At 42.3% G+C, this 12,638-nt stretch overlaps 2 protein-coding genes across 5 annotated transcripts in view; one reads left to right on the top strand and one right to left on the bottom strand.

Moving 5' to 3' along the window:
• The window catches only part of WWC2 (WW and C2 domain containing 2), a 104,613-nt gene extending 104,154 nt beyond the window's left edge, over positions 1-459 (bottom strand). Inside the window, exon 1 of the mRNA XM_087736411.1 lies at positions 63-459. Within this exon, the coding sequence (XP_087592537.1) occupies positions 63-193 (131 nt within the window). The 5' untranslated portion in view covers positions 194-459. The remainder of the gene's footprint in view (positions 1-62) is intronic.
• DCTD (dCMP deaminase) overlaps positions 1-12,638 on the top strand; it is a 59,711-nt gene that overhangs the window by 280 nt on the left and 46,793 nt on the right. For 2 of the 4 annotated variants that reach the window (XM_087736412.1, XM_087736417.1), the window contains exons 1-2: positions 35-156; positions 1,350-1,528. The gene's annotated coding sequence lies outside the window, so the exon portion shown is untranslated. Of the gene's footprint in view, positions 1-34; positions 157-551; positions 650-1,349; positions 1,529-12,638 lie in introns of those variants that run through there. The other 2 variants (XM_087736413.1, XM_087736414.1) reach the window with 2 other exon arrangements.

A 12,638-nucleotide genomic window follows, 5' to 3' on the forward strand; every position in this document is an offset into this window, starting at 1 on the left:
CAGCGCCGCTCCGAGCCCACCCCCCGGCCCGGGCCTGGCCACCGCCCTGCCCGCGCACCCACCTGTCCCGGGGGTCGATCCAGCTGGTCTGCTTGGTGTTGTGGTCGATGTAGAAGACTTTGCCGTCGTAGTCCCTCGCCTCCTCCCAGCCATCGGGTAAGGGGAGCTGCCCATTCCCCGCTTTCCTAGGCATGGTCGGGCGGCGGGGGTAGCTGCTCCATAGGGACAGAAAGAAAGACGGGAAGCGGGAAAAGCCCCCACCCGAGCCGTGGGGACGGGGAAGGGGCCGGGAGCGGGGGCCGGGGGGCACGCAGCGGGCCGCTCGCCGAAGGCCAGGGAAGCCCTCCTCCGCGGCCGGGTCTCAGTCCACCATGCCTGGGCTGCCGCCTCGCCCGCGCCGCGGCAGCCCGGGTCAGGGTTGCCGGCGGAGCCCAGCTGCCGTCTGGGCGCGGGGAGCCCGGCTGAGCCCCGGGCGGCCGCGGCCGCCGCTCATTAGCATGAGATTAGCATCCGTCTCATCTGCATGCATTCCTCCCGCCGCATTCCTCAGGGTTAACCCTGCCGGCGCTGCCGCTACCGCCGCCGGCGGGCTGGGCAGGCCCGGGCCGCGGATCCGGGACAGAGAACGTCCAGCGAGGGAGCGCCCGGGGCAGGCCGGAGGGCAGGGGACAGGAGAGGGGGGCAAGGCGGCGAGGGGGCCCCCTCCCGCTTCCAGACGAGCGCTGCCCGCGGCACGCAGGGGCTCGGCCGGCGTGGGGGCAGGGAACAACCACCTGAGGGGGACGGCGGCCTCGCGGGCCGGGCTGCCCACCGCCGCTGCCCCGCGCCTGCAGGGCCCGGCCGCTTGAGCACCCCGGCCACGTCCCCGCAGCCCTTCTGGGCAGCTGGCGGGGCCCAGGACCCCGCCACGGGAGCGGCGCGAAAGGGCTGCGGAGCCGGGGCTGCGGCACCCCGGCGTGAGGGCCGCCCGGCGGCGCGCCCCTTTGTCTGGGGGCTTGCTGCCGGCCCCGCCTCGGGTGGCACGGCAGGCTTCGGCGCGGGGGCGTCCCGGGCCCCGGGCGGGCATAGCGGGAGCGCCCCGGGAAAAGGCGGTTTTACCGCCGTCCCCGTGCCCCGAGCCGTGGCGGTGTGGAGACGCTTCCCTTTCCCTTCCCTTCCTTCCCTGCGGGTCCCGCTAGGCTTGCTTCACGTCCTTGTGAACTCTCGCTAAACTCCAGCAAGGCTCAAGGGTTCCTAAAAAGGACCCTGACATTTGAAATACCTGAGTTCAAAATTGAAATAAAAAGGGAACCCTTCTTTAACCCTGGAAGTACCTAAGCTTACTACCTTTTTTTTTTTTCTTTTAACAGAAGCAGCAGTGGAGAATATGTGCATACACCACCTGTTGCCTGAACTGTTCTGGCCTATAAAGCAGGCAGCTAAGTCGCATTAAGTACAGAAACCAGGTGTGAATTACTGTGCGTTTATCTCACCTTTGCCACAGGAGAAGAGTACTCCAGGCTGGTTACCATGGTTCAGCTGATAGAAGGTAACTTAATGAGCTCCATTAATTTGCATGTGTATCTGATTTCCCAAGATTTGGCACCAGAAGTAGAGCACTTATGGGGGCATATGACTCCCTAGTTCAGTGGTTAAGACTTCTAGGTAACCCAGGTTTTAGTCCCTGATTCCTAGAATGTTTTATTTCTTCTCACTTCAAGTTACTGGTTTAAAGTAAAATTTTCCCGGGAGAAGAAGTCTGGGACCCAGAGATGTCCTTTTTCTTTCCTTTTTTTTTTTTTTTTTGTTTTTAATTTGTTTATCTACTCCATTATAGCTATCTTTAGCATTCAGCTCTATGAATTATTCTTCTGAGACAATTTACGCTTTTTAAGTACTGGACTCAGTGCATAACAAGTTTTTGGATGCCACTTCAGAGGCCACATAGCTGACAGTTAAGTATTGCAGTAACTAATTTACAGGTATCTAAGTCCCATTGTTGGATCTGTTCCTAAATAGAAAAAAGTACCAGCAAGATATGATTTTAATTTAGCTAATTGCCAACCTGGTAGAGCTAATACCTTTATTATTTTAGTCATTCTACTTAGTTTATGCTGTAACACTGTCTTTGCAAATGGCTCATATGCCTCCCCAAAACACCTGTATGTTGAGCTCCGGCCTATCTTGAAGATTTTATTTTACATCTGTTGCATTAAGGTAATGTGCAGTGAAGCTACATACATGAAGTAAGGCCCTGGTGGTTAACAGTGGAGAAAAACTGAGCCATTCTAACTTTTGGATATCCGTAAGAGTTCAGCCACTTAAGAAAGCAACAGGATCATTGCCTATTAAAGTGACAGACTAATTTGTTTTCATTGAGAATATTAAGTTTTAATGATCTGGTTGGTTTATAAAGTCCAGTCTTGTTTTTCATCAGTGTAAAAAAGCACTTTTACTGTACATTTACATTTGTGTCCTTTTAAATAGTCCAATTTTATAAACTTGTTTATAGGTGACATCCTACAGTGAGAAAGTACATGTGGCAGTTGTGGGACAGGATAAACTGGATTTCCTTTTTCCTTTTGAAGTCCACTTTGAGTTATCAGTAAGACATTTTGTTATGTAAGTTGATAAAAAGCTATAGAGGATATCCTTTTCTTTCTGAAACTGGCTGCCAGTTACTTACCTTTGGCATTAACAAGGAGCTTTTATAATGATACAGCCTTTTTCATCCTGAAAAAGCAGGCCTGTTATGCAGCAGCACTCCTATACTCCTACTCTCTAAATAATCCACACAAAAGAAAGCATGAGATTAGAAAATCTGTAATACCAAGACAAAACTGAAACCTCATTTGTGTCAATACTTCCCTGGAAGTTAATTATGGCACCTGAGGTAATACCTAATTCCTATTCTGTGTCACCACCAAGGCAGTTGGAACCATGTCTTTGTTTATTGGTCAGATGAGATCCACATGGATGTGGATCTGATTTATAACCATCTTTACCAGGGTAAAACTTCTCATCAGAAAACATCAATATTTTCATTTGCACGAATAGATCAAAATTGCAGTTCTTAATTTTTGGAAATAAATATACTAAGATCATTGCATAACTGTCTAATTTTTATATATATGCTTGTGTGTGCATATACAGATGTGCTTACACTTAAATATAAACTGTTGCATGGTAAATGTTAGGCTCTCCCCTTCCTCCCTCCATTTTCCATTGTTTAAGTACTTCATTGTGTTTGTATTTATAGTTAGAGTCTACAGTCCAGAATGCCAGTTTAGGACTACTTAGGAATGACAATATTTGAAGTCAGACTGACAAAAAGGAGGTAACATTTGTGTAAATAAATGCCAGACCTTTAATATTACCAGTGAGAACATTTAGCTTTTTGAAGGATTGTTATTGTTGCACAAAATAGAAGCCCATTATCCTCTCGGTTTTTGCTCTTTTGCAATTTGGACTGGTAGAAAATAATTTCTTCCGCTATCCTTTAATATTTTTTCATACGTCTAATGTAGGAAGGCAGAGCAGATGTTCCTAATGATCCTTTTTATCCTAAAATATGCTATAAATTCTAACTAAAAGTAGTTTTGCAAGTGTACCTCCTACATCTCAACTGATAACCTGCCTAGCATTTTGTGCTGACATGGTCAGCTGACAGCATACCACAGATTGTTTGGCTTAATTGCATAAGACAGCATAGTTCAGAAGGTGTAAGCATGCTTTATTCAAAACTCAGAAGGGTGTATATGAAGGAGTTGTCCAAAAGCACAGAACAATGTAGCTACGGCATGACTTCAGTATTTATCAGTAAGTGTGATAAATAACAAGATATGCTCAACAAAAAGGAGCTAATTGTTCCTCTCTTTTGCTTTGCATATCCATGTTTAACCAGTCTGAAGAAGTTCACATTATAAGTAGTACATAGTTAAAGGAGTGAGTTAAAGGGAATTAGAATCATAACTATTTTGTGTCCTTTCTACTTACTGTTACCAGCTAGGAGAAAAAATGTCTATGCAAAAATCTGAAACACAAGTGTGGAAGTGGCTGAATCCAGACAGTGGGTCTGCAAAGGCAAATGGTTGTGCCCCGTCACTTAATGAGAAGCATACCCTACTCCAGTCTGTACTAGTGTAGTTAATCTCCTGATACTCTCTGCTTGCTTCTTTCACAGTAAATATGTTCTTGGGACTGACTGTGATCAAAAAAAGGCATGTTTGTACCCTCTCCTTCTATAACAAGAGACTCCCTTAATTTGATGATCCACTGGAGTGACGTCCCAGAAGAAATTTACAGCTGTTACAACTCTAACTTGTACTATCCACAAATGGCTCTGAATCAAGAGCCGCAGCTGTCTTCCTGAAAATTTACATAGTTCAGCCTCCGCTGCTTTCAAACAGAATTTGAGTGCAGAATGAATTATGAAGTATGGTGACAGAATTAATTTCTAAAAACATCTGGCAAAAATGTTTGAAAATATATAGTGGTTATGTTGGGTTTCTTTAGACACTTAAACACAGTGGTTATTATTGTCCAAATACGGACAACAAGTCTGACTTCCCTCACATATAGCTACTATAGAACTCTAAAAAATAGGGGTTTCAGCATTATAAGTATTTGTTTGTTTATTTAACAACAGTGAATTTTATCTGATAGCTATGTTTTCAAAAAAAAAACCCACCAAAAGGAAGACTCTCTTATGCTGCAAGATTTTTAGTTTTAAAAAGGATTTTAAAAGACCTGTAAAGAAAAACAGTGTCCATGTGTGAGGGAGGAAAGGAGGAGTGCTGCTTATACTATTGTCAGCTTCTGCTGCATGTATACATCTGAGAGTAAAAGATCTTTGAATAATATTGTTTCTGATTGAATTTATGATGAAGCTCTGCAGAAGCGATGGAGCCAGAGAACAGCTTTGATAATGTTTATGCTCATTCAGCTTTTCTCTTTACTCCAAAGCCTGTTCTTTCCACTGATACTCCATTGGACAGCTTGCTGCTAAAATAGGATGTCCTACAAAGACTTCCCAGAGTATCAGTGAAAAAGACCATACCAGGTTCTGCTTCAGATGAATATATACTAGCTTTTTTTCAGAATTTTGGCCTTATTTTTGCCTTCAGGCATGCATAGGAGAAAGTAATGAACAATTACACATTTCAAGTCCTTGCAGACGTAATTCTAATCCTGTAAATCTGAAAATAAGTGCACAGAACAATTTTAACTGATTGTTAGTCTGATTAAAAGTTTAGGGTAGGTAGAATGGAAATGATGTGGTAAGAGCTTTGCCTCAAAGCTCACTATGGAAATGTGAGTAATGTTTTCATGGTAAAATCTTCTCAAACTCACCCCAAACCACTCATTAAACTAACTTAGCATTCGGTTCTGTTAACTCTGATTCATACTGCTGGTATTTCTGTGGACAAAGAAAAAAGAAGGTGGAGGATTTTAGTTGTTCCAAAAACCCTAGGATTGATGAGGTCTAAATTAGCCTCTGAGGCATATTCCCACAGAATTGCTTGATGCAGTCTTGGTATGTTGTCTTGGTGTTACATCTTCCATAGAAACAGTCTCGATGTATTTTTTTGATATATCTCTGATACTTGTACACACAGTTTAACTTTCCTAGGTTTCATCATAGCTATGGAATTGCAGTGTCTATTCACTGCTGTCTAATGGCTTTGGAGAACCACAAAAGCGCACCTGGTCAGCCAAGAAGGTTCCCAAGAGCCCGGTCTTCCCTTTTGGCTGCGTGTAAGACAGAAGTAGGCCAGCAATAGAGGGTTTCTGCTCATCGGCAGGGAGGGAAGAATGAAGACGTTTCTCAATAACAGCTCCTTTGGTGGAGAACAGCGATTAATGTCTTAAAGTGTTTAAGATACTCCATCCGGTAGTATACAAGTGCACAGGTTTACAGAGCTAATGCTTTTAACAGTCCCTCTCTACTGGTGCAAGGAGTAAGTGCTCCCACCACAGCCAGAAGAAAGGACTTAACGTACCTCTGCTGTGTTGTATCTAAGGGGGCCAACGGATGAAATACAAAAAGGAATGTTTTAGCAACAACATCCTGAAGTACGTTTCTTCTCTGTATCATCCATGTACTTTCAGAAACACAGTGCAGTAAATTAAGTAGACTGGGTTAATTGACTAAGTATTTAACACCTGTATTACAAAAAAATGATCCTCTGACTGATGGAGAGGCTTAGGGAACCTTTCTTTAACAAATGAAAAATCTTATTTGAAACACAAAACAGGTATGAACCTGCCAAACAATAATATGAAAAAAAAAATGCTTCTTTTCTCTTCCACTTCACCTCTTTTTTCCCCTCAAAAAAGTACAGTTTCTTTGCATGAATGCAAAGTACTTGACTTCTATCCTGGCCAACAACAAAGGAACCTCAATCCTGTCTTATTGCTAACTGAGGCTAAAAATCATACTGCAAAAATAAAATCTGAACCTGTGCAAATTTATAGCAAAAATGGGACTGATGCATCAATACCAAGACGTGGCACTGCTAGACTGTTAGAGATGTTGCGGAATTGTATGACTCATCCCATGGCAATTTTCATTCTAGTCTGGTTATCCAAAACCCAGAATCCCAATGTTTGCACTTCTTGGAAGACTGAAAAAATCTAAAGAACACAGCAGGATATTATTATGTCTACTTTGCAGTGGACATACAAAAAATGGATCAAGTGACTTGACGGAGCAAAAAAGACCTAAATGAAATAGGATAGGGATTAGAACATAGGATGCTTTCAGCTCCTGAGCTGAATCTGTTGAACTGCATTGTGTCATTTTTATTATTTCAATATGTGGTCTCAGAAATACTTGGGGTAAGCTTTCTTATCACAAGGAAAAGATTATAACTCATACAAAAATTCCTTTTATTCAGTATCTTATTCCCAGGTAAAATGTGATGTATAAAAGTTATCAATTCCATATGGTCAAGCATATGTTATGAAATGCCTGTGTCCACATACAAGACACATGACAATATTTCAACAGCTCTCTCCTGTGCATTTCTTGGTTGAGAAACATAACAAAAGCATAAATTGTAGTTACCTGTACTTATGTGTTCGTAAATGAAATACACTAATAAAGAAACAACCTCCAACAGTGTAAAAAGATTACACTGAACAATAATTCAAAGAAAATAATTCAAAGCTAGGCAAAATCTGCAAAGTTTAAGTAGTAAAATGTAATCCTCAGACTATGAAACATCAGAGCTGTTGCCGATAATCAGCTGTTCTGTAAAGGTGTGAATGTAAAGCCAAAGGATATACAGTTGATGCTTATACCAAAGGAATCACAGAATCACTGGGTGGTTGAGGTTGGAAGAGATCTCTGGAGGTCATCTTGTTCAACCCCTCTGGTTAAGCAGGGCTACCTAGAGATGGTTGCCCAGGGCCATGTCCAGACAGTTTTTTAATATCTCCAAGGATGGAGATTCCACAACCTGTCAGGGCAACCTGCTACGGTGCTTGGTCACCCTCACAGGAAAGAAGTATTTCCCAATGTTCAGAGGGAACCTCCTTGTTTCATTTTGTCCCTGTTGCCTCTGGTCCTGTCACTGTACACTACTGAAAAGAGCCTGGCTCCATCTTCTTTGCACCCTCCCATCAGGTATTTATATACATTGATGAGATACCCCTGAGCCTTCTCTTCTGCAGGCTGAGCAGTCACAGCTCTCTCAGCCTTTCCCCATATGAGAGGTGCTCCAATCCCTTAATCATCCTTGTGGCCCTTTGTTGGGCTCTCTCCAGTATGTCATGTCTCTCTTGTACGCGGGAGCCCAGAACTGGATTCAGCACAACAGGTGTGGCCCCACCAGTGCTGAGCAGAGGGCAAGGATCGCCTCCCTTGATCACCAAGGATCACCTTGGCAACACTACTAATCCAGGATGCTGCTGGCTGCCTTTGCTGTAAGGGCAGTTTGCTGCCTCGTGGTCAGCTTTTTGTCTGCCATGACCCCCAGTCTTTTTCTGCAAAGCTGCTTTCCAGCCAGTTGTCCTGAAGGACGTGCTGGTGCATGAGGTTGTTCCTCCCCAGGTGCAGGACATCGCATTTCTCTTTGAAGAACTTCATGAGATTCCCATTTGCCCATTTCTCCACTTCTTTAAAGAGCACAAAAGCACACCACATAATTCAAACATACCAAAACAAAGAAACTACTATGCTGCAAACTGGCTTCTTGAACTCTAGACCAGAGGTGCCCCTGCAAGCAAGCAGCCGGGTGTTCAGAATCAGTGCTGCTTTCCCTTTAATCTCACTAGACAATCAGAACAAGGGGTAAACATCCTCAGGACTGCAGTCTCTGCAGCCTTCAGTGGTATTGTGGATGTCATCACTCATAAAAGACCTTGGTTCTTACATGGAAGCATTAATACATGTTTCTACAACTCAATATGCCAACTTCAGCAATAGAAACAAATAAAAGTGTTCTTTTATATAAAGAAGAAAAATGATGTTTTCAAACACTAGCTCAGAAACTCTCTGATTACTTAACCATTGATACCTTTTTTTCAGAACATAAAAAATGTGGAAGAAGTATGATACTCTTACGTGGCAGCCTGCTCCCCACTCCAGGAACTCAGAAACAATTAGTTTGGGCTTTTTTTCAGATTGCAGAATTAGGCCTTTCAACCTGAGGAAATAAAGTGGAGTGTATCTTCAAAATGTAGCGGAACAAGGCTTGGTTGTTCTACAGCTTCTATCTAGTTTCACCCCATATACTTAAACCAAGATTCATGGTAATTTTTGATACATCACTGATGGGGGTGGGGGCAGGAAAGGTAGCCACCCCCATCAGTGATGTATCAAAAATTACCAGTCACCTTTTTCTGTGGCAGGTGCTGGCGCCTGCTCTTTTCCTTGCCTTCCCCTTCCCACCTCCTTTCTTCTTACAACTGCTCCCCCTGACGCTCCCATTGCCCTGCAGCCGTCAGCTCTGATCTGCCAGGGCCGGGGCCACAGCGGAGCTAATGCTAATGGACCTGGCTTATTCCATGAAGCTGGTGTGTCTCTGTGCTGTGCTCCCCAGTGTGTGCTGTCGTACCTATACCAACCAGGCTGCTCCCTTCTCCGGAGCATCCCACATCCCCACTCCTTGGAACAGTCTTGTCAGTTGTCTGTGAACAGCCAGCAAAGGACCACGCTGCCAAGAGTGACATCTGCTGTTAGAGTCAGTGGTTGGGGTTGCCACTCAAACCATCCCACTCTTCTGAGACAGAAAAATAGGGTCAAAGCCAGAACAGGAGTGCTCACCCCTGGATTCTGCCCGGGAAGGGCTCTGAGTGGAGGTGAATATGCTGCATGTCCTTTGGTGGCCTTGAAACAGCACCAACGCCTGGCTGATAGCCACACCAACAGCTTCATCTGGTGACAGCTGGAAGAAGAGGCAACTGGAGGTTTCGAGCCATCATTGCCCCTGGAATCAGTGTGCCTTCTACACTAGTTGCAGCGAAAGAGCCATGCTCAAGTTACACGTAACATCACTAATCACGGGCTCCAAGATGCTGTTAAGAGAAAGCAAAGATCTGACCAATTAAATACATATTTTTAAAGTTTTAGGTGGTTTTCATAGATCATGAGCAAGCTAACACAGGCTTTTGTTTTGTTTTGGTAAAAGGAGGCAAAGAAATACACTGGGGCAGGGGAGAAGAAGTTAAGGAGTTGTTTATGAAAAGAAGTTTCTTGAATCAAAGAAATCCTTGAAGGAAATCATGTTTCAGAAAAAGAATCTCAGAAGGAACATAAAAAATTCTGAAAAATATATTTATGCACATTTTATGTCTATAACGCCGCATGAAAGATTAATGCTTTTCTGTATGTATCTTTAAGAGATCTCTTTCGATGCTTCAACATAAATGAAGAAAGCTAAAAATAGAGAAAACGCATCTGCTGTAGTGAACCTGTACTGCTACTCCTGTCCTTTATCCTGTAAGGCAAGAAAGAAAAAGTAGTGTACGCTGCCTTTTAATGCAGCAGAGGCCTCTCGCCAGTCATTTTGTTTAATCTCCCTTCTCAGTATTCCACATCTGTGGAATACACTTCTCCAGCAATCTCATTTTAATAACATATTCTAATCCATTAAACTCACTCTGGTGAGCTTGCAGTGAACCGTGACATCTCCAAATCAAAGTAAAATCAAAGGCCTTAAACCAGACTGCAGAGCTAAAATTGTCTTTCATATCCCTTCACTTTATTTACAGAGGATTCATATGTTCAAATATACCAAATCATCATGACAGAATAATTATGATGTCTTGTCATGTCATCTTTTTTGAAACAATGTCAAATACTGAAGGGCCTGCAGAAAACTAAGAAATAGCAAAAAAACCCAAAGCCAAACAATGATGGATGAAAGACAACCCATAATGAGCATGTCAAAACTTTGTTTTCTCTGCTGCTTTACCTGACAGTTGATACTTTTGCAGCACCAAGTGAAGTCCTGTTACTCCAATGATTTAAATCCTTAACATGATTCCTTATTCCAAATGCCATTTAGCTGGGTATGGGGCAAACACGGTCAATTCCAGGGTATGACAGAGCTTCTTAACCTCTGCAAAGCCTTGGTTTGCCTGACCAACACTGGGATATAGTCTACATGGATTGTTACACATGATTTCTGAGAGATGAGATTGTCTCAAACTGTAGCTAGGCTTATTCATGTTTTTAATCTGTGTACTTGTAGAAGCAAATTGTTCTGGGACAAGCTGACTTTCTTGAAAGCAAACATGTAGCAGGTAGGAAGAAAAGTACATTGGTAAAGTAAGCAAGGATAATGGAATACCAAACCAAATAGAAAAAATAATTTTTAGGGTTGCCTTAAAATGATTGCAGGAAACCCAAAGAGCTGAATGTTAGTAACTGCTGAATTTTTATTTGAAGCAATTCAAACAGATGATTTTTCATCCTCTTCAAATATTGGATTTTAATTTTAGTGCTCTTTACATAGCAGAATTAAGGATAGGTATGGAAAAGAGGTAAGCATTTCCATGTCAGAATTCTTCACTCTTGTATTTTATCAGATGTGTTTAAATCTCATCTTGCACACGTGGAAATGACTACTTCTATTTTGCAAATGTACATATTATGATCAAATCGCTTCTTAATCTCCTCTTTGGTGAGTTTTCACTATAAAGCTTACTTTCCTGTCCCTTAATCGTTTTCATTTCTCTTCTCTGACTCCACTCCAATTAAAGGAGATCTTTCTTCAGTTTGAAATATCAGAAAGAGAACTAACTCCGCAGCAATAGTCACACTAATGCCAAATATAGGGTATGTGGCATCTATCCGCTTCTCCTATAGTTTCCACGGTTTTTTGGCCATGGATTGGATTAACTCCTTCTGCCACAGCACCTCACTGGGACTTGTGTCCAAGGATTGCTACTGAGACCTAAGTTCTCCTTCTGTGACAGGGATTCTCAGGACTAAGGCCACTGTCCTCTAAAGGTAACCTACATAACCAGATACATGATTTTACATTTTTCCTATTGAAACCCATGTTGCTTACTTTTCGCCATCATATTCCAAAGCTCTAATGTCTGTCCCAGTGCCATCACACCTGTTTTTTCACAATTTACTGTCAGAGCAGGAAGTATTTTATCAGCATCATTTATTAATACTTAATGTGCCTCTTCCCCAGCTACAAGACAGAAGTATTTCTTGAGCATGTCTGCTTTTTTTCTGCATTATTTCTAATTCTGTTGTTACCATCCGTGGATGGACCAATACCACTGGTTATATCAGAACGTGAAAAGCTAAAATACACAAAGTCAAAATATAGGACTGAAGGTAGACCCATCTTTTTGAGCTCTGATGCCATCAAAAATATTCTATGGAAGCTGACATACATTTTAAGGTTTTCCAAACAAGGATTTGTGTATACCTTTATTTTACCAGAGTCCATTTTGATTTAACTAATGTAGCATTAAAAATAAAAAAGGGATTATTTTTATTTTGTCACAATTTTTAGTATAATCTTAATACCATCCATTAATCTTAAAATCCATAAACTTTCTCCAGAAAGGCCACACAATTTCCTATAATTTTTAAAAAATAAGGGCTAATAGTTATAATAATAACAAAAATATCATTCAAGACCTTACTTCAGCACTACTGCTCTTGCTTTATGTCATTGGTACTTTATTTCCCAATGTGTAATTTTAGACTAACTACAAAGTAATTTGGACTATCTGTTTATTAGTTAGTCTGGAATTGTTTTGTAAAGATACAATAATTATGTTTTTATAAGGTAAATCTGCAATGCAAGAAAACACACTCAAAAAACCCTGGGCTTAAAGAAATTCAGTAATCTTGAGTTTCTTCTGCTACATTTGACATTTTAACAAGTCTCCTGAACACTTTTCATTTCCCATCTATTCCTAGACAGCCCTTCCTGTCCCCAGCCCTGAACCCTGTCCCCTTTCCAAAAAATCTCAGTCATCTTTCCTTCAGGGACAGCTTGACAAATCGATGCAGTGATAAAGGTTTATCACTCCTGCTGCTGCTCTGACTCTCCCTATCAGCCTGGAAGAGCCACAGTAAGAGCCCAGAAATGGACATAGCCCCTTGCATACCATCTTCTGGACATTTTCCTGCCATATGAAATTGTGATTTATGACTCAAATTAATGAATGCATACTACCGC

Source organism: Nipponia nippon, unplaced genomic scaffold (genome assembly GCF_047370975.1).
Source record: "Nipponia nippon isolate SJK-2023a ecotype South Korea unplaced genomic scaffold, ASM4737097v1 scaffold_6, whole genome shotgun sequence".
Taxonomy (NCBI): domain Eukaryota; kingdom Metazoa; phylum Chordata; class Aves; order Pelecaniformes; family Threskiornithidae; genus Nipponia; species Nipponia nippon.